The sequence below is a fragment of the Alosa pseudoharengus genome, unplaced genomic scaffold (assembly GCF_046254945.1).
Source record: "Alosa pseudoharengus isolate Yale_2024_CS ecotype anadromous, Long Island Sound unplaced genomic scaffold, YU_APseudo_1.1 YU_APseudo_1.1_scf_19, whole genome shotgun sequence".
NCBI classification, from domain to species: domain Eukaryota; kingdom Metazoa; phylum Chordata; class Actinopteri; order Clupeiformes; family Clupeidae; genus Alosa; species Alosa pseudoharengus.
The window spans coordinates 20,854,585-20,878,884 of NW_027468657.1; the positions used below are offsets into that span (position 1 = coordinate 20,854,585).

The 24,300-nt window shown below is 44.3% G+C and overlaps 3 protein-coding genes across 7 annotated transcripts in view; 2 read left to right on the forward strand and 1 right to left on the reverse strand.

Annotated features, from left to right (window-relative positions):
- Nucleotides 1-456: 456 nt before the first annotated feature.
- Nucleotides 457-9,839, forward strand: slc38a7 (solute carrier family 38 member 7). Of its 3 annotated transcripts, none has more exons than XM_076291973.1 (12): nucleotides 457-775; nucleotides 2,475-3,087; nucleotides 3,812-3,865; nucleotides 3,987-4,131; nucleotides 4,772-4,916; nucleotides 5,137-5,235; nucleotides 5,337-5,394; nucleotides 5,735-5,849; nucleotides 6,445-6,592; nucleotides 8,011-8,210; nucleotides 8,327-8,378; nucleotides 8,584-9,839. In XM_076291973.1, exons 2-12 carry the CDS (start codon nucleotides 2,824-2,826, stop codon nucleotides 8,699-8,701), a joined length of 1,398 nt encoding a protein of 465 aa, XP_076148088.1. In that variant the 5' UTR covers nucleotides 457-775; nucleotides 2,475-2,823; the 3' UTR covers nucleotides 8,702-9,839. The 3 variants fall into 3 exon arrangements, with proteins under 3 accessions (XP_076148088.1, XP_076148091.1, XP_076148090.1); XM_076291976.1 differs by having other exon boundaries at nucleotides 2,575-3,087; XM_076291975.1 differs by having other exon boundaries at nucleotides 457-717.
- Nucleotides 9,840-10,566: 727 nt separating this feature from the next.
- LOC143132441 (lysosomal protective protein) lies at nucleotides 10,567-14,547 on the reverse strand. Of its 2 annotated transcripts, XM_076291977.1 has the most exons (11): nucleotides 14,237-14,545; nucleotides 13,664-13,775; nucleotides 13,401-13,538; nucleotides 13,057-13,218; nucleotides 12,626-12,717; nucleotides 12,457-12,541; nucleotides 12,205-12,357; nucleotides 11,954-12,090; nucleotides 11,407-11,569; nucleotides 11,147-11,236; nucleotides 10,567-10,848 (listed from the first exon to the last, which is right to left on the reverse strand). In XM_076291977.1, the coding sequence occupies exons 1-11, from the start codon at nucleotides 14,401-14,403 to the stop codon at nucleotides 10,765-10,767; spliced, it is 1,383 nt and encodes a 460-aa protein (XP_076148092.1). In that variant the 5' UTR covers nucleotides 14,404-14,545; the 3' UTR covers nucleotides 10,567-10,764. The 2 variants fall into 2 exon arrangements, with proteins under 2 accessions (XP_076148092.1, XP_076148093.1); XM_076291978.1 differs by lacking the exons at nucleotides 10,567-10,848; nucleotides 11,147-11,236 and having other exon boundaries at nucleotides 11,435-11,569; nucleotides 11,890-12,090; nucleotides 14,237-14,547.
- Nucleotides 14,548-17,808: 3,261 nt separating this feature from the next.
- The window catches only part of LOC143132442 (cytochrome P450 2F2-like), a 21,559-nt gene continuing 15,067 nt past the window's right edge, over nucleotides 17,809-24,300 (forward strand). For both annotated transcript variants that reach the window (XM_076291979.1, XM_076291980.1), the window contains exons 1-3: nucleotides 17,809-17,970; nucleotides 20,850-21,012; nucleotides 21,292-21,444. In XM_076291979.1, the coding sequence (XP_076148094.1) occupies nucleotides 17,809-17,970; nucleotides 20,850-21,012; nucleotides 21,292-21,444 (478 nt within the window). The remainder of the gene's footprint in view (nucleotides 17,971-20,849; nucleotides 21,013-21,291; nucleotides 21,445-24,300) is intronic.

Genomic DNA, 24,300 nt, shown 5'->3' on the forward strand with positions numbered 1-24,300 from the left:
AACAAGAAGAGGCCTTTAGGTCTGTTATGGTTTTCCATCCAATCTTAGGGCCATGTGACAAACATCATGACAATCACCATTCTATTGAGCTCTCATCACATTCCACTCAGAGCCACAAAAGCACATTCTTGATAAACTATCCCGTTAGGGGAGGATATGGGTCTAAAGTGTCCATTATTCTTTCAGACAGGTTGTCTGAAGTTTGGCCTAAGTAGGTGTGCTAGACCGGGCTAGGCCATAGGGTAAGTTTATCGTTTTTCCTTTTTGAGCGTTGGCGTTTCACTTCAAATTAAATGCATTCACACGTGTGAAGGAAAATTTAGGCCATCTAGATCAATCATGTAGGTTGTGAAAGTTGACACCTATCTAGGCTACTTTCGGCATTCTAATGATGATGTCACCGACTCTGAATCACATGACCGTTCGTCACGTGTTGCGGTGCTTTATCAGCAGTAGTGGCACAGCACTTCTCAGATTTAGCGCTCTGGCGAGAATTTTAACGTCTGTGTCCTAAAACATTCTGTCAACAACCCCTTTTACACGTTTGAAACTCTAGTGACTTTGACGTTGCTGCGGTGGAGTTGCTGTGGGTCCCGTGGGAATACGAGACTGGCTGATTATTGAAAAAAGGAACAGAACAGACCGACTTGGCTGCTTCGCTAACAATAACAAACGTCTCGCTCGCAGAAGGCACTAGTGGATGACAGTCTGGTCTTGGTGAGATAGATCAGCCAGGACTTCTGTTCCTATTGGCATTTCTTTACCCGTTTTACTGGTATGTATGAACTGAGATAGCTCTGTAAATGTGATAGCTGTCATGATAGAGTTGTTGATAGCGATGTGTTGTCCTTCATTGGTTGTTGTTTGGGTGGTGCATTGGGCGGGCGGTTGTAGCAGGACCGTAGTGATGCGAGTCAAATCAAGTTTATTCATAGCGCATTTAGGTCATTCAATGTGCTTTACATAAATAAAAAGCATAGAAGGACAATAGTCAAAGAATAGTTTAAAAGGTAAAGATCATAATAAAAAAGAAAACATGAAATGCACAAGGTAAAATCGTTTAAAAATAAAGAATAATTAAAAAACAAAATAATAGACACAAGGTAGAATAATTTAAAGGCAAATTGTAACTCAGTGAAGTTAGCAGAAGGCATCTGAGAACAGTTTGGTCTTTAAGTCGAGATTTAAAACTGGCTACAGTTGGGGCCTTGATGTCTTCTGAACCGCATAGCTAAAAGCTGCTTCACCGTGTTTAGTTCTCACAGCAGGTTTTTCTCCTGAGACCTGAGAGGTCGAGAAGGTTGTGTACCGCTGAAGCATGTCTGGGTATTTAGGTCCTGCTCCATTACTGATTTATAAACAAGCAGTAGTGCTTTAAAGTCAATTCTGTTTCTTACTGGAAGCCAGTGCCGGAACTTAGGAATTGGACTGTGGTCAGTTCGTTTAGTTTTTGTGAGAACTCTGGCTGCTGCATTTTGTATCACCTGAAGCTGTTTGATAGTATTTTTAGGAAGGCCTGTGAAAAGCCCACTGCAGTAATCAACTCTGCTGGAGATAAATGCATGAGTGAGTTTTTCTAAATCATCTTTGACATCAGCCCTCTAAATTTGGCAATATTTTGAGGTGGTAAAAAGCTGATTTAGTTATTGCTTTCATGTGGCTGTTGAAATTTAGATCACTGTCAATGAATGATTTTTTTAACAGTATCCTTTGCTTTCAACCCTTTTGTCTCAAGGAGAGTGGCAACCCTAAGTCTTTCCTTCTTTTTACCAAATATAATTACTTCAGTTTTGAGACATCCAGTTGTTGATTAGTTTGAGAGATCAAACTGAAGGGATGGCTGGTTAAGTTTGACCCGAAAACCTCACTTCATGTAAAGTCGTAAGTCCAGTCTTATGAAAACAATCCCACTTTATAATGGCCCCATTGCATGATGATGGACTCAGTGTATTTTGGTAGCCTATATGTGGTGATAACCTCGGCCATTTCGCTAGTGCGCTCATTTGTCCAGGGAGTCCTGAGTTGCAGCAGAACGTCATTGCATAGAACTTCTGGGTGAGTTATTTGGTGTTCATCTCCTGACACTCGAGATGATAGATTTACTGACTGCAAAGTTGCAGTTGCAGGGCTAGCGCGCGTGTGTCTGTCAGTAGGCATTTCAGATCCAGCCCTCGTGTGCATCTTGCCCGTGCATTCCGCGCACGGTAAGATAGTTGCGTGATAGTCACGCATCAATGTTAATTATGCCACTTCGAGTGCCCCCGTGACATGAGTTTCCGTTTGTCAGGGGAACTGAACCTGACAAGAATGTCGATATGGCAGTTTGCAGAACGAGCCAAGTCGGCTAAATTATGTAATTGTAGCGTCCAGTAATCAGTGCAGGAATGCTTTGTGTGATAAGGTGAAAGCACCCCCTGTGTTCACTGTCCACTTTATAACTATGTGTTCTCTCCCCCTTCTCTGCTTTTCCACAGGACGTTGTGTCTGTGTCTGTGTCTGTGTGTGTGTGTGTGTGTGTGTGTGTGTGTGTGTGTGTGTGTGTGTGTGTGTGTGTGTGTTTGTGTGTGTTGCCAGATTGCTCTAAAGAAGTCGCCCTTTGTGTGCGTCAGGTGTTTGTGTTTGTGTGTGTGTGTGTGTGTGTGTGTGTGTGTGATCCAGGTCCCAGCCCTATAGCAATGTTTTGTCTCCATGGTAAAATCTCCTGAGCGTTCCTTTAGACCTTGACTCATTGCAGACTGACCTGAGCACCGCCCCCACCCGGTTTGGCCAAAGCCCTCCCTCAGCACCTCTAGTGTGTCTGTGTGTGTGTGTCTGTTGTCCATCATGTCGCGAGCGGACATGGCTGTGAACAGCGAAGGTGGCGATTGGCGACTGAGTGACGACGCTGGTGAGAGGGCGCGGCTTCTCCAGAGTCCCAGCGTGGACAGAGAGGCGCTGCCCATCCAACCAGAGACCTGCAGGGGCGGGACTTCTGCGGTGGCGGCCGTCTTCATCGTGGTCAATGCTGCGCTGGGGGCGGGGCTACTCAACTTCCCTGCCGCTTTCAACATGGCTGGAGGTATCGGCGCCGGACTGATCACGCAGATGGTGAGAACACACACACACACACACATACACACACACACTCACACACTCACTCACTCACTCATTCTCACACATACACAGGTACTCGCCTACTCTCACACATACACTCACTCACTCACTCACTCACTCACTCACTCACTCACTCACTCAAGCACACATACTCACACACACACACACACACTCACACACACACTCTCTCTCTCACACACACACACAGACACACACAGACACACACACACACACAGACACTCTAATACATACACACACTCTCTTATTCTATCAGGTACTTCTACTCTATTTGTCTATCAGGTACATCCTCTCACACACACACACACATACACAAAGAAAGAAGAGAAAATGTACTGCCACATGCACTGATCTGGCCCTGGTCTGACCCAGAGTTTGGCCTTGTGTGAAGGGCCAGGCAGACCCTGACCTTCAGCGTGTGTGTGTGTGTGTGTGTGTGTGTGTGTGTGTGTGTGGGTGGGGGGGTGTAAGGGGTATGCTCACACAAGCAGTTTTGCTCTTGTGACATCCACACTACTTCCTCTCGCGAGGTTTCCGGTGGGTAGGAAGCATTTGGATCAGCAGTAGGTGTAGACAGTAGACAGACAGACAGACAAGACAGACCAGACAGCCACACAGACAGACAAAGAGACAGACAGAAATGTCATAGTCAAATGGGTGTATAAAAAGAATTAATGATGACCTCACTACCTGTTTACAGATCATGATTGTGTTCATTATCACTGGACTTGTCATCCTGGCATATTGTTCACAGGTGAGTATGTATACACACACACACACACACACACACATACACTTATATACACACACACACACACACACACACACACACACACACTTGCAGCAGTGTGATTAATGAGTGTGTGAATGTGCAGGTCAGTAATGAGGGCACATATCAGGAGGTGGTGCGGGCCGTGTGTGGCCGCTTCATGGGGGTGGTGTGTGAGGTGGCCATCGCCGTCTACACCTTCGGCACCTGCATCACCTTCCTCATCATCATCGGGGACCAGCTGGACAAGTGTAAGACACACACACACACACACACACACACACACACACACACACACACACACACACACACACACACACACACACACACACACACACACACACACACACACACACACACACACACACACACACACACACACACACACACACACACACTGAAAAACCTCTCAGTACAAAATAGTCAGAGGATGTACAGTAAGAGCTGTGGTTTCCAAAGGAATTGCTAGCCTGGACATCCAGACCCAAATCCGAAAGATTAAGGGTCTGGCTACGAGTAATAAAAATGGCCCAAATCAAAGGGCGGCACCAAGCATGCATTTGCAAATAACATTGCTCGCAACTGGGTAACACTACGCCCACTTCTTTCTTTTCTTTCTTTTCTTTTCTTCCTCTTTTCCTTCTCTGATTACCTACATTCTGTAAAGCGCCATGATACATGTGTAATGTTTTGCCGCTCTATAAGCACAATAAATTGAAATTGAAATTGACCAATGTTTACTGACTGACAGTACAGCTTCCTTCTAACATGACATTGTTTAGAGGTAGTTAAAGTGAAACAGGTCTAAAACTGTTTCTCTCTCATTCAGGAACTCAACTGCAAGTGTCTGTGTGTGTGTGTGTGTGTGTGTGTGTATGTGTGTGTGTGCAGTGATCGGTGCGATTGTGAAGGAGTCTGATGCAGTGGTGAACGCTCACTGGTACACTGACAGGAAGTTTACCATCGCCATGACAGCAGTACTGGTCATCCTGCCACTGTCCATCCCCAAAGAGATTGGCTTCCAGAAGTATGCCAGGTACGACACACTCTCTCTCACACACACACACACACACACATACATGCTCCCTGGACTGCCTCTGAGCTGACCTGACGTTTGGAGAGGATCTCTAGAACACTCCTCCTTTCCTGCCCTGGGGTGTTCTATTGTGTTTGCTTCTCTGCTCTGTGATTGGCCAGATTTTTTTGTTGTATTGATGTCACTGGCTGACTGGACCACTCTGTTGTTTTCATCGCAGCACACTGAGTGTGATTGGCACTTGGTACGTCACCATCGTGGTCATCGTTAAGTACATCTGGCCTGATCCTGAGGTGACCCCAGGGTACATCCCTACCCGGTAAGAACCACATTTCCCATAGTTCTCTCCAATACTGCCTGGTGCACAAAAGTTTATGGGAATTGAAGTTGAAATCTCATTCTTTTTTTTTTCTTTTTCAGACCGTCAGACTGGACTGCTGTGTTTAATGCCATGCCTACCATCTGTTTTGGCTTCCAGGTGTGTGTGTGTGTGTGTGTGTGGGGGGGGGGGGATTGCCACGTGTGGAGAGAACAGCACCTGAGATGCGTCTGACTTGAAATGACATTAAGTGTGTGTGTTTGGCCATTAAGTACTGCATGTGACTGACTGGATGTCACTGGTTATTGAATAACACACTGTACTGTTTGTCTCCTTGATCTCTTGCCCTCTCTTTTTCTCTCTTTCCCTCTCCCTCTTTTTCTCTCTTCTCCCATATCACTCACTCTGCTGTCCCTGCTCCCATATATTTTTATATTCTCTCTCCCTACTCTCTTATATTCTCTCTTTCTTTCTTTCTTTCTTTCTCTCTCTCTTTCAGTGTCACATCAGTAGCGTTCCTGTCTTTAACAGCATGAGGAGGCGGGACATAAAGCCCTGGGGGGGCGTGGTCACAGTTGGCATGATCATCTGCCTCTTTGTCTATACCGGCACAGGTGTGTGTGTGTGTGTGTGTGTGTGTGTGTGTGTGTGTGTGTGTGTGTGTGTGTGTGTGTGTGTGTGTGTGTGTGTGTGTGTGTGTGTGTGTGTGTGTGTGTGTGTGTGTGTGTGTGTGTGTGTGTGTGTGTGTGTGTGTGTGTGTGTGTGTGTGTGTGTGTGTGTGTGTGTGTGTGTGTGTGTGTGTGATAAAAGCAATTGTGTGTGTGAGAGAGAGAGAGAGCAAGTGTGTGTGTATGCGTGTGTGTGCGCGACGTGTGTGTGCGCGACAGAAAAGCAAGTGTAAGCAAGTTTGTGTGTGTGTGTGAGCAAGAGGGAGAGACCGAGTAAGAAAAAGCAAAAGTAAACAAGTTTGTGTATTTGTGTCTGTGTGCATGTATACATGTGTGTGGGGGATGACAGTCCTATGAGGTGTGTGTGTGTGTGTGTGTGCGTGTGTGTGTGTGTGCGCGCGCATGTGTAAATGAGTGCTTATACGTGTGTTGGTGTACTGCATGTTGTATTTAATTAGAGTGTGTTGTGTTATGTGAGGTTTTTCATGGTGTACTGCATGTTGAATTCAAGTTTGCTCGTGGGGCGGGGCTTGATTTGCAGGTGTGTGTGGCTTCCTGTCATTCGGCTCCAACGTCGATCAGGACGTGCTGATGTCATACCCTTCTAATGATGTCGCCGTGGCAATTGCCCGAGCGTTCATCGTCATCTGTGTGGTCACTTCCTACCCCATTTTGCACTTTTGTGGCAGGTAAGGGCAGGTGTGTGTCTGTGTCTGTGTCTGGCCGTGCGTGCGTGCGTGCGTGCGTGTGTGTGTGTGTTACACATCTGTGCCATAGACCTCTGAAGTTCGCCTACAAAAAAGCTGCCATCTTTGACATCCGGTATCTGGCGATTTTTCCTATGGGAAAATAACATGGGGATTTTGAATTATCGCACCTGCTAAACTCTCGCGTGGATGAAAAAGTCTGAAATGCAGACGTTTTCCTGAACACACTTTTGTCCTCTGCCTTCGAGTGGTTATTGTGATCTCCAGTACGTGAAGGCGGCACACTTAGATTTTTGCTACCCCAGAGCTAACTTTCAATGCAACTTGCCATAGGTAGTTAGCTTCAATTAAGAAACGGATCTCCTTATATGAGCAAAGATGGCCGTTTTGGTTCTTTTTTGTAGGCGAACTTCAGAGGTCAATTGACACTGAATACAATGTTTAAAGAAGGACTAAAGAGTAGTGTGTCATACGTAGTGAAGAATGCTATTCAAATTGTCTCCTTAATTCCAAATGGAAACACCGTTGACAGAGAGTAGATTCCAGTATAGTTAAGAGCAGGTAAAAACTTGAGGCTGGCTTGCGAAAGAATAGTTCTTTATTCTGGATTTAACAACAGAGTTCCGTAGCTCTGTTGTATGCACAGCACAGCACAGCACAGTGTTGCACAGTGAAGCCAAGGTAATGAACGAAGCCTAGATCTAAGATACTAGTGGCTAATTAAAATGGCAGAATATACATTCACGACTCTGGGGTCAAATTGGAGGGGGGAAACGGGTAGTGATATGGCCTTATTCAATTAAGATGTCTCATTGGGGTAACGATTACAGTAGTTAGGTACACTATTTGCTGTTGTAAGGTGACATTCTGTCTGCTTACAATAAACGTCCTGTTCCCGCCGTTCTGTGTGTGTGCGTCACCTACACTCTGGAGGGCCCTAAAATGAGGGTTTCACTATGACTTGGACGGACATATTTTCCTCAAAAGCTACCTTTTATATATGCCTAGAGTATATATCTGCATGATAGCAATTTGGATCTAGTAGCTTTGTGAGTTTACAGCTCTTAAATAGACCCCCTCTTCAAAATGAGTTGAATATATATAGTGAGATTTTCATGAGCATGTTGGAGGATCTTCATCAAACCTGGCATTCTTAATCACCATAAAGGCCAGAAGATAGGTATTTTCAATGTCATAGGAGTAGTGAAGTTGTGATCATGCAAAAATGTACTCTAGACATACATCCAGACAAACCCTCTTTTGTGTGTGTGTGTGTGTGTGTGTGTGTGTGTGTGTGTGTGTGTGTGTGTGTGTGTGTGTGTGTGTGTGTGTGTGTGTGTGTGTGTGTGTGTGTGTGTGTGTGTGTGTGTGTGTGTGTGTGTGTGTGTGTGTGTGTGTAGGGCGGTGCTGGAGGGGCTGTGGCTGCGTTTCCATGGCGAGCAGGTGGAGGTGGACGTAGCGCGTGAGCAACGTCGGCGTCTACTGCAGACGTTTGTCTGGTTCTTCCTCACACTTGTCCTCGCCCTCTTCATCCCCGACATCGGCCGCGTAATCTCCCTCATCGGCGGACTCGCTGCCTGCTTCATCTTTGTCTTCCCAGGTGTGTGATCATCATCATCATCATCATCTTGAGAAGGCCATTAGTAGTGATGTGCTGCTGTCTCTGCTTAGCCAGTGCTCTATCCTAATAGATGTAAAACAATCTCTCTCTCTCAGGTCTATGTTTGATTCAGGCTAAGCTGTCTGAAACTGATGCTAGATCAGCCAGGTAAATCTTACCTTTTTTAACTATCCAAACACACACACACATACACACACACACACTCACGTTCACACATACAGTATGTTATCATAAGCTTTCCTTACGGCCTTGTCTTGTCTTGTCTGACATAATACACACAAATTATTATCATTATGGGAATTAAATAATTTATTGTTTATCACCTCTTTTTTTGTCTGCTCTATCCTTGAAGTTGGAATGCTCTGGTGGTTTACGGTATCGTCATGGTTACCCTCGGAGCCTTCATCTTTGGACAAACCACTACTAATTCCATCTACCATGACATCATCGACCATTCTGACGGCTCATAGGCCAAAAGCACTGACCTCGTCAACATGCTGCTGATTGGTTGAGGAAGCAGGAACTTCAGAGTAGGACAGTTCACAAAGAGAAGAGAGGCATCAGCAGACTGCTGACACACACACAAACACAATCTGCATGCAGCATGCCACCCTTTGTCAAATGTCTCATTAATGAAACACACACGCACTAAAGGAGACTGATAACAGAGAATTGTGGCATCAGTTACTTTTTAAACACTATTTATCTGATTTTAATGTTTACTAAAGTGAAGACTAGTAAGTATTTTTAATCCTTGTCTGAATGTCCAAACATTACAATGGAGGAGGAGGAGTTGCCTTGGGTGTTTTTACATGACTTTTTGACCTCAGGTCCAGCATGTGTTGACCCTGAGCCCTACCACAGTCATCACACACACTGCTCTTTCACCTGTGACCTCTGCACCTATTCATGTGTGAGTGTGTTTTTGTTTTTGTATAAATGCATTATTGTAGGGGTTTTCTCCTCCAGGGCCAACAGGAGAAGTGGGGTGTGTAATGTACAGCCAAAGTGTGTTTTTACTGAGCAGTAGACTTGACTGAATCATGTTTGTCTAGCGTGGTTGAAAGCAGTGGTTTCCCTGGGGAAGGGACCATTATTCATTTTAATCAAAGGGATTTTGTCTTCAGGGGCAATATTTGGTTACCATGATAACCGATAATTATGTAATAAGGAGATGAATAGTGATTGGTTAGTTTAGCATTCCGATACTAGTCAGTGGAGGGAAAGTTCTGCTTCCAAAGGGGTTGAATGACCTCATTCTTACAAATGATTTGACTGTTGGATGTAAAAGCAATCAGTGGAACTCTCTGGAACCAGTGTCTCAAATCTCGACCTAGGCCATCATGGCCGTGCTGAACATTTATTTTTTATTTTTGTTTTGATGAATGTTAGTCTGCACTTTGCCTTATTTTAACTTGAAACGGTGGTAATGACACACCTGTTGTTTCCCCTCCTTTTTGTGGAAGGAGACTCAGAATCATTGACACTGCACCCCAACCTGTACATCAGTGTTGATACTCAGAACTCTAATGTATTATTGAATGTGTATGTGAACCAGTATTGGGCCTTGTATTGGTCTAAATGGCTTTACAGTTTCTATGGGAAAAATCTAATGACACTTTGGGGGGGTGGAGGATTGAAAGAATAAAAAAAACCTGATACCCAACAGTATTGTCCGTCCTTGTTTCTAGCTCTGGAGGAGTCATGAAATTGTCAATTCAGTGAACATTAGAAAGATTGTGAAATTTGATTTTATGTAGTTGTAGTTATTTGCATGCCTTTGGATAATTGTGTGGATGTGTGCAGCATGATAACATGTCTACTTGACATAGCCAAACTTTCCTATTAGAGGCAATAAGCACAGCCTCCGGTGTAATGGACACCATTATACACTAGGTTGTAAAAGTTCACATTACAAGCCTATTCAATTTTAGACCTAGATCACTGAACCAACCTATAGGTGCATATTGTGGAAAAGTCCCTTGCCCTGCCCATAATGGAAAATGAAGGCTCAGGAAACCATTGTTAGTGTTTTAACTTAATTAGTTGATTACAGCTCTTCTCGGGTTGACATGTTACAAATTCTTTATTCTAATATTTTGAGGTACCGAATTTGTGATTTGAGCTGTAAAACTAGTGATTAAATAAAATAAGGCTTGGAATATTTTACTTTACGTGTAGTTAATCTAGATCACATGAGTGTCACTGGGAAAGTAAACTATGGGAAAATTAATTTCAAAAATCATTCAAATTTTTAGATGCATCTGTATATCATTACTGAACAGACCATTTGGTCTATTGATGAGCAAGTCAACTGAAGTCAAGGCAACCAAAATCTTTTAGAAAGACAATTATTTTATCAAAAGCTGAGCACATTCAGAAAACACAAATCAATCCCTTTACAGCATCCAGTGCTTATACAATCACCTCATTCACAAGGTCTCAAGCCCTTCCTCTTCCTGAGAAAAAGGACCAATCAGTGGACAGGAAGGGCATGAGCAGGAAGTGGTTGTTTGGGGGGGGGGGGGCAAGCTCAGTAAAGGCCATCTTTCAAGAAGCTCTTCAGCATGGAGAGGGCGGGGCTTGGAGCCCACTGAGGAACCATGTGACCAGCACCCTGAAACAGAGAACATGGAGATCATGACGGGGGACAACAGGAAGGCCCCCGATACTACTCCCTTATTTCTCCCCTCTAATCGTCTGTTCGTATGAACTCCTGGCTCAGACTAGAAACAAAGCTGCTTGGGCCACAGCGTAATCGGTCCCAGCCAATCAACACATTGCTCCAGGGGCATGGAGGTGCGGAGTCATTCGATTGACTGCTGAGCTCAAATATCAACTCACCAAATTCGTTGACTGCAGCTGCAAGTTTGAGTTGTGGCGGTGCTGGTGGTGTGTGTTTTAAGAGAACTCACCTTCACTGTGAGGAACGTGACGTTGCCAAACATCTGGTAGAACCCTGCGATCTGGCCATCACACACCCAGTGCTGGTATGGAAGAGTAGTCTACAGACACGAAGATTATGAACATGATCAATCTGCACACTGAAAATTACTCTAGACATGTGTAGATATGAAGTCCCATTCATAATCTCCAACACCCTACACATGCACGTTCAAACCCACAGGAGCTCTGGCAGGAGACACGTTGGTGCAATCACACGGCGTACGCTTACCTTGAATCCAAGCTGTTCCACGAACCACTGATCTCCGAGGAAGTTGCAGGCCATGTCCGTGTCGCCGTTGTAGACCAGTGCTCGGACGCCGAGTGACAGCAGCTTCTCATACACACCCTTCACCGTCTGGTAGACCGTGATGTACTGACGACCCACTAAATCACTGGACACACACACACACAGGACAATTACGATGACCTGCAGCCTACCATCAATGCTCAATGTGCCTACCATGGGGCGGCTGAGTGTGCCACAGGAGGATTGTGGAGCCATTTGCTTTACTGCAGACATCTGGTGGTAGTGTTGTGCATACCTACAGGTGTCTAGCAACATGTGGGTGTGTGCACACACAAGCACCAAGTCCAATGGTAACAGTGTTGGGTGTGTAGATGTCCCATGGTGGCAGTGTGCCTGGGAGTGTGAGTGTGTACCTGCAGGTGTCCCATGGTGCCATTGTCTCTGGGAGTGCAAGTGTGTGTGTACCTGCAGATGTCCCATGGTGCCAGTGTGTCTGGGAGTGTGTGTGTGTCTGGAAGTGTGTGTGGACCTGCAGATGTCCCATGGTGGCAGTGTGTCTGGGATGTGCAGGGCCTTCCTCACATCTACCCTGTTGAGCCAGTTCATCTGAGCTGTGCTGTTGATGCAGGGGGGGACCTCGCCCAGAGTCGGAGTGCTGCTCAGCAACTGCACACACACACACACACACACACACACACACATGTGTAGGGTCCGCCTCAGTAACACCTCTAAGTTTACAGAGGTCACAAAGTCTCTACTAGCGGTACTTCATGCCCTTACGTTATTGGCCTGCCAGTGCTCCCTGTAGCTCTTGAACAGGTAGGACATGGTCCTCTGATAGGCTGTCTGGGATCTGGCTCCGCCTGCACAGTCCAGGTAGAGTGCATACTCATTCAGACCAGACTCGTACACGATCCTGAACGCCCGGCCCACCTGAGAGACACAGAAACCTAGTTGAGGTGCGCACATAAACACACACAATCAAACTTTTTAAAATCATGCAAAGCAGCTCTGCCCCACACACAGCATTACCGAGATGGAGCAATCTTCTTTTGAGTTGTTGTAGAAGTTACAGACACCATCTTTACAGCAATTGTCATTCAGGTCACGCCAGAGACTGAGGAGACACACAGAAAAATGATGAACAGCGACCAGGATGCCCATCAACACAAAGAGCATGAGCAGTGACTGGGTTTCTTACTCCTCTCCGAACAGGCCGTGGTAGTAGCCGAAGTAGACCAGGGACTGGTCATTCAGGGCAAAACTGCTGAGACCATTGCCCACAGCAAAGCCCTGCGGGGGGGAGCACACACACACACACTTTCAATCAATCTTTCTATGCAGAGAAGCAACACAAGGTGTTTAAGAATAGCACATGAAGGGGGGGGGTACATATAAGTAAGGGTGCATGTGGGGGGGTGGGGGTACATATAAGTAAGGGTGCATGTGGGGGGGGGGGGAGGTAGCATATAAGTAAGGGTGCATGTGGGGGTGGGGGGTACATATAAGTAAGGGTGCATGTGGGGGGGGTACATATAAGTAAGGGTGCATGTGTGGGGGGGGTACATATAAGTAAGGGTGCATGTGGGGGGGGGGGTACATATAAGTAATGGTGCATGTGGCCCCACTCACCCTGAAGTTGAGCTTGATGGCCCCCTCTGTTGCCACTCGCAGGCTGAGCGTTGGAGCATAGATTCCCCCGTAACTCTCCCCGAAGATGAAGAAGTCATTCTCAGTGAAGTTGGGGAATTTTGTGAAGAAACTTTGCAGCGCCAAATAGTTATCATCCGCAACCTGGTGACCACACAGCATTTAGAAACCCACAACTTACATCATTTAGGGATCTACAACACCAGGACAGAACACTGAGATCTAAAACTCAGGACAAAAAAAAAAAAAAAGTACAGGTTGTGTGGGACAACCCATAAGTGTGGGATTTCTGAAAAGGGTGTGGTAGAAGTGTGCGTGTATTTCACCTGGTCATCGTTGGTTTCATACTTCTGGTCATCTGAGTAGGAATACCCAACCCCAGCAGGGGACTCCAGATACAACATGTTGGCCACCAGGTTCCAGCTGTAGGAGTTCTCATACAGCGTGGCTCCATCATCATTCACCTACACACACAGGACCTCAATTACTGATGATGGATTGGTGGGCTATAGTCTTGTGGTGTGTTCATTCAGCATATAAGTTTGTATACGGTATGTGTTAGTTTGCACGTTTGTGGGTGTCCGCTCACATGGAAAGGGCCGTTCTCAGAAAGAAATCCATCCAACGAGCTGCAGCCAGGACCACCATTGAGCCAGAGGACGACTGGGTCTTTGAAAGGGTTTCCCTGAGAGGTGACAAACCTGACACACAAAGTCCTGAAGTCAGCAGACCAGGAAGACCTGTGGCTGCAAGTCAGCTGACAAATGCAATAAACTACGGTCCTGAACCAGCAGGGTTCAAAGCACGACTAACATTTCTTTAAAGGCGTGATAAAGAGTCTGTTTTTTTTTAGGGGCGTTTTCATTCCATGTCTCCTAATGTCGCAATTTGCACAAATGGATTGACAAAGTTGTGCAATGTCAAACCGCTTTCCTATGGAACACTCAATCTGCGTGATTCTCTCTTGAGCAACAATTGATGCAAGTTCCCATAACCTTTCCGCATTACAGGCTGCAGTGGACACATTGTCCATGCCCACCGCCTCTTCAATAAGGAAGTGCAATAGACGAAGCTGCAGGTTGAGGCAATATACATATAGCAAAACATGACCACGACAAATTACCAGCACCGTAGTATGCTCGCAGTTTGCCCTGGAACTCACCAGTAGTGAAGGAACTTCCCAGGACTGGCCTGCAGGTAGCCGGACCACTGTCGGTAGCTGGGTTTAAACTTCATGCCAGGCAGCTCGAAAACCTCATCCGGAGCATAGAGTGCCTGGGCGCCGTACACAAACACGGCGAGAAAACACAGCAAGCTGTACCGACACATCCCGACCTGATCCCGCCTAGAGGGGCAAATCCAGTCGGATGGAAACGGGAGACAATCTGTGGTTCAAATAACTTCCTGGCTGCGACCGGCGGATACCGTGGAGACGTATGTTCTGGTTCAGCAGCTGTAGTGAGAAACGGGAAGTCATATGACTTCGGTCATGTGATTAGGCCCGGCTATCAGGAATTATATGAAATTAGTCCAAAAAAACAAAATCACAGCTGTATGGGGGCTGTTAGTTAGTCTCCAATAGTCTCCTCCTAGTCTCCAATACTGTTTGCAATGGAATAAAATTACATCAATGCCTAAAAAATCTAAACAATTAATAGACTTGAAAAGGGGGCGTGTCCCGCTATGGATGGATGGTTGAGCTAGGTGCTTGTTTCAAAAGCTTCAGAGCTGATTCTTTGGTTTCATGAAAAACATCGACGTTACTTTCCATTCCATCTAATTAGGCGGGTCAATATAGGAAAAAAAAAACACCTAACCTCAAAACAATTGATGCAAAAGGGGTTTCAACTGATTATGATACCTTTAGATGTAGGCCTACTTAATAACATATTAAAAATCTAGTAAAATCTGACCCCAGTAAAGGGGTCATTTTCAAGATAGCGTCCAAGATGGCCACCAGAATTTGGGATATCTGAAGCATTATTCAGCCTAGGAAAGTGTTTTTCGTGTTTAATCAGATTTAGAGGTCACTGATTCATATATGTCAGACAGTTCATCATTTTCAAAGACTTATAATTTTCAAGAAGGCGTCCAAGATGGCCACCAGAAGCTAATTTTGGCTATATCTGAAGCAGATATATCTGTGTTTAATCAGATTGAGAGGTCACTGAATCATATATGTCACACAATCCTTCATTGAATCATGCCACCCTAAAAAGATGGTTGTGGCATAACAAGAGGTCATGAATTAATTATAATCTATTGAATTGTAATTAGTCCCTCCTTTTCCACAACTTTCCAACCATGCTGCCAATTCAGTCTACTTAAAGCATAGAGAACGATAGACATCATTTTATTCTACTTTTTCATGACTTTCTGTCAGTTCAGTCACATACATACAACAGACTATTAGGGCCACACATGAAGAAAACAAATATTTTTGCCATGATGAGAAGCCAAACCCAACATGTTGTTTAAAGTCGACATGTCAACATTAAACACAACATTTTGAGAATAAAGTTGAAATATCATGTCAACTTTAATCTCTAGGATCTTTGGTGTCAGTAAAAGACAACATTCCAGAAGAGGAGATTTTGTCCTTCAGTCATGTGCCAATGCCTTCACTACTCCCAATCACACAACAGAGGTAATTGGTGAATTAAGATGCCAAGTGATGGCTGTACTTTTTGGAGGGGAAGTCCACAGACTCTTAACAACATTACGGCACAACACCCTGAGTAGGAAGGTTGTCCTTGCTTCATTATTTGTGACTCCAGAATGTCTCCCTCCAACTGAATCTGCTAGTAAGCTTCGCAGCTTTTGAAAGTTATCCGCTGTAACTGTGTGCATTTCTGCAAGACACTCTTCTGTTAATGTAGATACGGATTACGCATCACTGCTGCCTGTGGAACATATCAAAATGAACAATGTGACAATCTGCACAACTTCCTTTCAGAGGACTGGAGGATGATGGATGATGATGAATAATGATATAATTATTTCTGATAACTAATAATTATATATTTTAATATTACGTTTAATTAGCTCCCCCCTTATGATAGATGCCAACATGTATTTGATGCACACAAATGCATTGCCTCTGCATGGGTTATGGTTCACTAAAGTCATAGAACAGCCAGAACTATATATATTCTAAAAGCATATACCCTGTACATGAAATATAACATCAATCAACTTATGTTCCCATCTTCTACCACACTTTGCATAATACATACTCTATTCTATAGGCAGATCTGTTGGGCAGCTGATACATTTTTGTATGTACAGTCCAGGGGAAACAAATTAAACATCCTAAACTATATATTTTCTGAAAGCATATAACCTGTAGATGAGACATAACACCAGTTAAGACATGTCCCATCTTCCTCCATGCCATGGAGATGGTTCATAATCCTGTATTGCATTTGCTCTGTATTAAAACACATCGATTTTAATATATGGCTAAAAAAAGGTAAAGCATTGAAACATTTTAAATATTACCATTTAAAATCATATTCTTGTTTAATATGACCACAATTTGACATCAATTTCACCCCTGTAGGCTGAATAGTAATTAAGATATAGCCATTTTAACCTCTTGACAGCCATTTTGGCGGCCATTTTGAAAATGACCCCTTTCCCAAGGTCAGATTTCACTAGATTTTTAGTATGTTATTTAGCATGTCCAACAGTACCAGAATCCATGAAAAAACCTTTTGTATCAATTTTTTTGACGTTGAACCCTATATTGACCCGCCTAAATGACTGGATGCCCTGTGAGCACCAGCAAATGTTTGTAATTTAATATTCAGTGGCTAGTGAATTTGCTAATTTGAGGAGATGTACATTTTTTCCAATTTAATTTCCACCCCATCCTTGCCTAGGCTACTTTCTTACAGATTTCTATTCACATTACAAGTACAGTATGATACCTCCAGAAGATTCACCCCTGTTCTGCCCAAATAAGTTGTGTGTGCTAAAAAGACTTTAAAAAATGACTAAGTTGTATTTTTCTATGTTAAGGTCATTTATGTAGTTGTATTGTTGCTATTGTGGGGCTTTTAATCCGTTGGATTGAGCCTTCAGAAAGCAATGACTGTAAGTGCTATGAGTTTTTTACATGTTTAGAGTTTTTGTATGAATGCTTTTGAGGAATTTTGATTATGAGATTACTTGCGTGTGTGTGTGTGATTATGATCGCGTTAGCATTTACTTGTAGGCTAAGCATCAATAACGTCATATGCTACTGTTGCTATATATAGCATAGGCCTATAAGTGTATTTTCCGTTTTTCTCTTCTCTTTTGTAGTTTCACTCCAATTCAATGTTGTCAAATTGACTTTATGCTACAAACAAAGTCAATAAAAGGAGCAAGCACGCTCAGTTTTCTGGCTCTTGAAAAGGAGTTTGGCTGCCTGTTTAATCTATGTTAACACTGAGGAAGTACAACACACAGTGAGAGCAGAATAACCCCAATACCCTCTTTTAGGCTACAGGTATAAAAATGTAAAATTATAACTCCTTCAATTCAACTTCACTTTACAACAAACATTTTCTGAAACTTCACACACACATGCGCACACACACACACACACACACTACATATTACAAGGCCTACTCTCTCTCCCTCTGTGGGTCATGGTCTTGTGTACTTTGGTTAAATCATCAGTGGTGCAAAACGCTCTCACTCACACACCTACCCACACACATCTGCACACACACACACGCATTCAGCATGGTGGGAGCAATGATCGTCCTGTGGCTGAGTGTCTGTCTGCTCCTATGGCTGCTGATGGGGTCGCGACCCCAGGGATTCCCCCCGGGCCCTGCGCCTCTTCCTCTGATTGGCAACCTGCTCCAGCTGGACCCCCAAAACCCCCTGAAGACCCTGTCCAAGGTACAGTAGGACACACACATACCATCACACACACACACACACATACACATTGAGACATCGGCATATAGCCACATGCTTTTAGAAATAGCTTATTACATTTCAGATTTAGACCTGACAAATCCAACAAAAAAGACCCAAACACAGGTAAATATGAGTTGTTTTACTATAATCAGCATGTTGTGGTAAATATGAGTTGTACTGTAATCAGCATGTTGTGGTATATATGAGTTGTACTCTAATCAGCATGTTGTCTGGGTGTCTGGTGGAGACGGAAGCTCATGTGGACCTGGGTCTGGGGCTGGGGTACATCCAATCTAATGTAACGCTTGAGTCCGATGGTCAGAGAACACGGCAGGAGTCGAGTGGCCAGCAGTAGCAGGGTCAGCTCCAGGTAGGCGATAATCTATAGAGTACAAAATGACAGGGCCACGTAGGAGATACTCTATAGAGTACAAAATGACAGGGCCACATACAGTAAACGACTGTCTATAGTGTACAAAATGACGGGGCCACGTAGACGATTGTCTATAGGGTACAAAATTACATGGCCACATAGAGGACTGTCTAGTCCAGTCAAATCAAGTCACTTTTATTTATATAACGCTTTTATAAGCACAGAGTGCAACCCAAAGCGCTCACCGACACACACATCTGCACTTTACTAGAGAAGAGTGCAGGTACACACGCACACACACACACACACACACACACACACACACACATGCGCACACACACATCTGTGCTTTACTAGAGACGAGTACAGGTACACACATACACACACACACACACACACACACATGCGCACACACACAGATATGGTCTGGGCCTGGGGTACATCCAATCTAATGCAACGCTTGAGTCCGATGGTCAGAGAACACGGCAGGAGTCGAGTGGCCAGCAGTAGCAGGGTCAGCTCCAGGTAGGCGATAATCTATAGAGTACAAAATGACAGGGCCACGTAGGAGATACTCTATAGAGTACAAAATGACAGGGCCACATAGAGGACTGTCTATAGAGTACAAAATGACAGGGCCACATAGACGACTATCTATAGAGTACAAAAAGACAGGGCCACGTAGGAGATACTCTATAGGGTACAAAAAGACAGGGCCACATAGACGAATGTCTATAGGGTACAAAATGACATGGCCACGTAGAGGACTGTCTAGTCCAGTCAAATCAAGTCACTTTTATTTATATAACGCTTTTATAAGCACAGAGTGCAACCTAAAGCGCTCTACGCACAAGCCTGACACAAAACACAAAAGATGCCAGACGGAGCGGCGTAGTCGCCAGCATACTAATAACAGCAAGACATAAACAATTTCACAAACAATACAATAAATATAAACAAAAAAACAAATCAACAAAATATAATATAATAATAATAATAATAATAATAAAACATTGCCATTGCGCATTGGTGACTCCTGGTATTGAACATCTATAGGGTACAAAATGACAGAGGGACGAAGATGACTGTCTATAGGATACAAAATGACAGGCCACATAGGCACTGTCTATAGGGTACAAAATGATGGGGGAACTCCACAGTAGAGTAAAAAAAAAACTTTTCAAACTGCACCAACAAAGTAACTTGAGCCAGTATGTGAGTAAAACCAGTTTCTACACAGTAAAATTTCGCCTAGGGCTCTAGTGCAGTCAGAACCAGCCCTGAGTGGAGGTCACTGTAATGATTGACTGGAGTGGGCCTGAGCGGTGGTCAGTGTAATGATTGACTGGGTAGACTTGTTTACCAAACCTGCAATGACCCCAAGGCAAGTGGGGCAGACCAGACATCACACAGGCATCTCACAATGTCCCCACACTGACCTCACACGCTGCCTAGCACCAGCCAATCACAACTCTGCATTCTTGTGTTCTCTGATCTATATTATACCATACTACACTATGTCAAAAGTATTGGGTCACCTGCTTTGACTCGCATATGAACTTAAGTGACATCCCATTCTTAATTCATAGGATTTACTGTAATATGATGTAGGTTCACCCTTTGCAGCTATAGCAGCTTCAACTCTTCTGGGAAGGCTTTCCACAAGGTTTAGGAGTGTGTTTATGGGAATTTTTGACCATTCTTCCAGAAGCGCATTTGTGAGAAATGAGATGTTCTGCTCACTCATATATCACTTTTGATAGATAGATAGATAGATAGATAGATACTTTATTGATCCCCAGAGGAAATTCAAGGGTAGACATGGGAGGGAACTTTTTACCTTGACAGCTTGGACCGATGATCGCACAATTCCGACTGAACATGCTTCCGCATCGGATGCTCTCGTGTTTCCTCGCGCATCGGCCCTTTCGCTTCTCCCCTCGTTCTCATCTCCTCTGGTTGCAATTAGATAAATGAGACTTCCTTGATAACGTAGAGCTTTTTGCAAATGGATCTTTGGTATGCAGCCGATATGTGAATACATCATGCCAATCATGTGGTAGGCCTATGTTGTGAATCGTGCCAATCATGTGTTGTGATCTTGCAGCTGGAGAGAGGTTGGTGTCGGGAAGCCTTGCGCACGCACTGTATTGCTTGAAATAGATGCCCGATAAGTGCCCAAAGTCTCTGGAAGACTTAACTCCCTCTCCAAAATGCTTGCAATATGGCCACCGAGTGGAGGGACTTGCCTAAAAGGACTTTGACTAAAGTATGAGGCAGCAAGTGAGGATTAAAGTGTGTGTTTTAGTTCTGTTTTCCATGCTCTGTACATGGTTACATGGTACATACAAAAACATCTGTAATGTGTTTCTGTTTCTAATTATGTGTGTGTGTGTGTGTGCTTGTGACATTTGTGCTTTGCATGTGACTTGATTAAACATCTGTGTTTTGTGTTTTGTGTGTGTGTGTTTGTGTGTGTGTGTAGTTGGCTCAGCGGTATGGTCCTGTGTTCAGTCTGTATATAGGCACTCGGCCAGTAGTGGTGCTGAATGGCCAGCAGGCGTTGAGAGAGGCACTGGTCACCAAAGCAGTGGAGTTCACAGGACGACCTGACCACATCATGATCAGCCACATGACAGAAGGAAAAGGTAACGCTCTCTGGCACACACAAACACACACACACACACACACATGTGTGAGCATGCTTGTGCTGGTATATGTTGATGTGTATGTGTTTGTCCAAAACTACCGGTATTCTGATAGTGTGCATGTGTGTGTGTGTGTCTGTGTTGGTGTGTGAGTGTGTGGCATATGTGTACATGTGTGTGTCTGTAAGTGCGTGTGTGTATGTGTGTGTGTGTGTGTGTGTGTGTGTGTGTGTGTGTGTGTGTGTGTGTGTGCGTGCGTACGTGCATGTGTCCGTGTAGGGGTGATTCTGGCGGATGTTGGCCCTAGCTGGCGAGAGCACCGGCGTTTCGCTCTGTCCACGCTGAGGAACTTTGGTCTGGGCAAACGCAGCATGGAGCAACGCATCCTCGAGGAGCTCACACACGTCTGTGCTTTACTAGAGAAGAGTGCAGGTACACACACACACACACACACACACGCGCACACACACATCTGTGCTTTACTAGAGAAGTGTGCAGGTAAACACACACACACACACACACACACACACAGGGGCGCAGGAGGCACGGGGGACGTGGGGGATGGGTCCCACGCAGTGCTGAAGAGACAGCCGTCGTCCCCCTCACTTTTGATAAGGAAAAAAAGCCTTATATACGCTAAATAAATAATAACCTATAGGGTTTGCGCTAACTATGTAAAACTCCCCATTAACAGCATCACATCACTAACCACAGCCATCTACAGTACTGTAAGACTGCACAATCTCATATTCACTCTGTTGGATATCTGAAGCCAGTTTGTCTAACAACCATCATTAGAGATGCTTTTCGTTTGGAGCGGCATACTGGTAGGCCATCAAAAGCATAACATTTTCGGTTTGGTTTGGGATCTAATTTACTTTTGGACTGTTTGATTATATTGCTAAATGTTGGGACTGATGGGCACTGAACTCTGGGAGATATTTGATGGTTCACTGTTATGTTTCATGCAGTTGAAAAAGTGTCGGGATTTCCACCGCTGTTTATTGCGAGACAAGGCAGCCATTCATTGAATAGGGGTTGTGCTGTAATAGAAACCTTTTTGCGTAGCCAAGTAGCCTAAATTGAGTTATTGTTTAATTATTCATGATTTAGTAGGCTACTTTTTATTAAATGTAGTAGGCTTCAGCCTCTGGCAATTAGTTCGAAAGGGGCGGCAAGACAATGAGCTTGAAAACGTGTGTTGGAGAGTGCTAGTGACGACTAGCTCCCATGAAAGCAACAAAGTCAAAAACCTGAGGGGGTCTCTCATATCTGAAGATGTCTGGCATTGTAATTTAATCTTAAACAACCGCTCATTATCTATCCATGTGCGATCTCTTACCATTAAAGACGTTAAATTAAAATATAGGCTACTACGGGACGTAGACCTACACTACGCTCTTGAACGCAGCATGACACTTCACCACCACACCACTAGACTATATGAGCAAACCGTATCGATTTGACAGCACTCGCAAATCTGAAGAAGTCACCTTGCTTTGATGTGAGTGTTTTGTCTATTTGCATAGGCGTTCATTGGGCTAGCCTACGTGGTTTGATACGTGCTGAAAAGTTCTGTTTGCTGTTGAACTTGCGCTTCACCTATTCTATGTTGATTGACAAAGCCATACATTATGGCCCATAATGCAGCCTACAATGATTGTGTTGTCTGATGATCTAGCTATCCTCTGCCATTCAGAGCTCTGGAAAGTTCCCAGCTATTTTGAAACACCTGTTAGCAATCTCTGATGTCGGAATATTCAATGGCTACCCGACAATATCTCAGTGCAAACTCCAAAATTGTTTGTCTATTAATTTTCCACGGTTCAACACATTAGCCTACTAGAACATAGTTTGGCTGGCTTTATTCATTTCTGCCAGTTAGTGCTTTTTCCCCTGTGTATAAGTTACACTACATGCATTATTATGACCGCCGCGCAGCGAAGCGGCGGTCATATAGGTTTAGTCAGATTATTTTTTTTTTTTATTTTTTTTTCTTTTTCGCATGTCCAAATTTCCGTCAATGAGTCCCGGGACACTGAAAGACCGGGGTAGACGAAACTTGGTGGGCATGTAACCCCATATGGATAGCATGGAACCATCGTTTTTCGTTTTGATCTGTAGCCCCCCCGCTGGACTGCACCCCCCGAAAGGAGGGTAGGGCAGACACAGTTTTCTGTGAATATCTCGAGAACCGTAAGGTTTAGGAGGACCATTTTTTTTTGTAAGTTGATCTCAAGGGGCCATGTCAACCCATTCCATAACCACTCATTTCATGTATAGCGCCACCTAGTTAAACACAAAAAAGTAAAAATGAGGTGTTGTAATCGCAGGTATCTGTGACCTAACATAGTCAAAACTGCACGAAATTGGAAGTGTATGATCATTATGACACCCTCTAAATGCACGCCAAGTTTCGTGGAATTCCGTTCATGGGGGGCCACACAATAAATTAATTTATGTTACTATACACCAACTGGCCTGTAGGTGGCCGGAGACAGTTTTCTGTGAATATCTCGAGAACCGTAGGGCCTAGGAGGTCCACCTTTTTTTTGTATGTTGATCTCAAGGGGCCATGTCAACCCATCCCATTACCACTTATTTCATGTATAGCGCCACCTAGTTAAAAATTAAAAATCAAAAATGTAGGTGTTTTCATCACAATATCTCTGGCTGACATGGTCAAAACTGCACGAAATTGAAAGTGTAGGATCATTATGACACCCTCCGAATGCATGCCAAGTTTTGTGTACTTTCGTTCATGGGGGGCCTTACAATAAAATAATTTATGTGTACATTTAGTGACGTACACCAACAAGGATTCCCGGGACACTGAAAGACCGGGGTACACAAAACTTGGTGGGCATGTACCCCCACATGGATAGCATGGAACCGTCATTTTTCGTTTTGATCTGTAGCCCCCCCGCTGGACTGGACCCCCCGAAAGGAGGGTAGGCCAGACACAGTTCTCTGTGAATATCTTGAGAACTGTAGGGCCTAGGATGACCATTTTTTCCCCGTATATTTGCCTCCAGGGGTCATGTTAACCCATTTCATGTGCACACATGTGCACAAACAGATACACACGCACACACACACATTCACAGTAATCATACGTATGACATATACTCACACAGTAGACATATGTACGCTTCCATGCACAGGCACATACGCAGGCACACACACAAGCACGCACACACACACACACCCACACACATAACATAAACATAACACAAACAATCAAGAATTTCTCAGAATTATGAACAGGCAAGATGGAGGTGGGGTTGT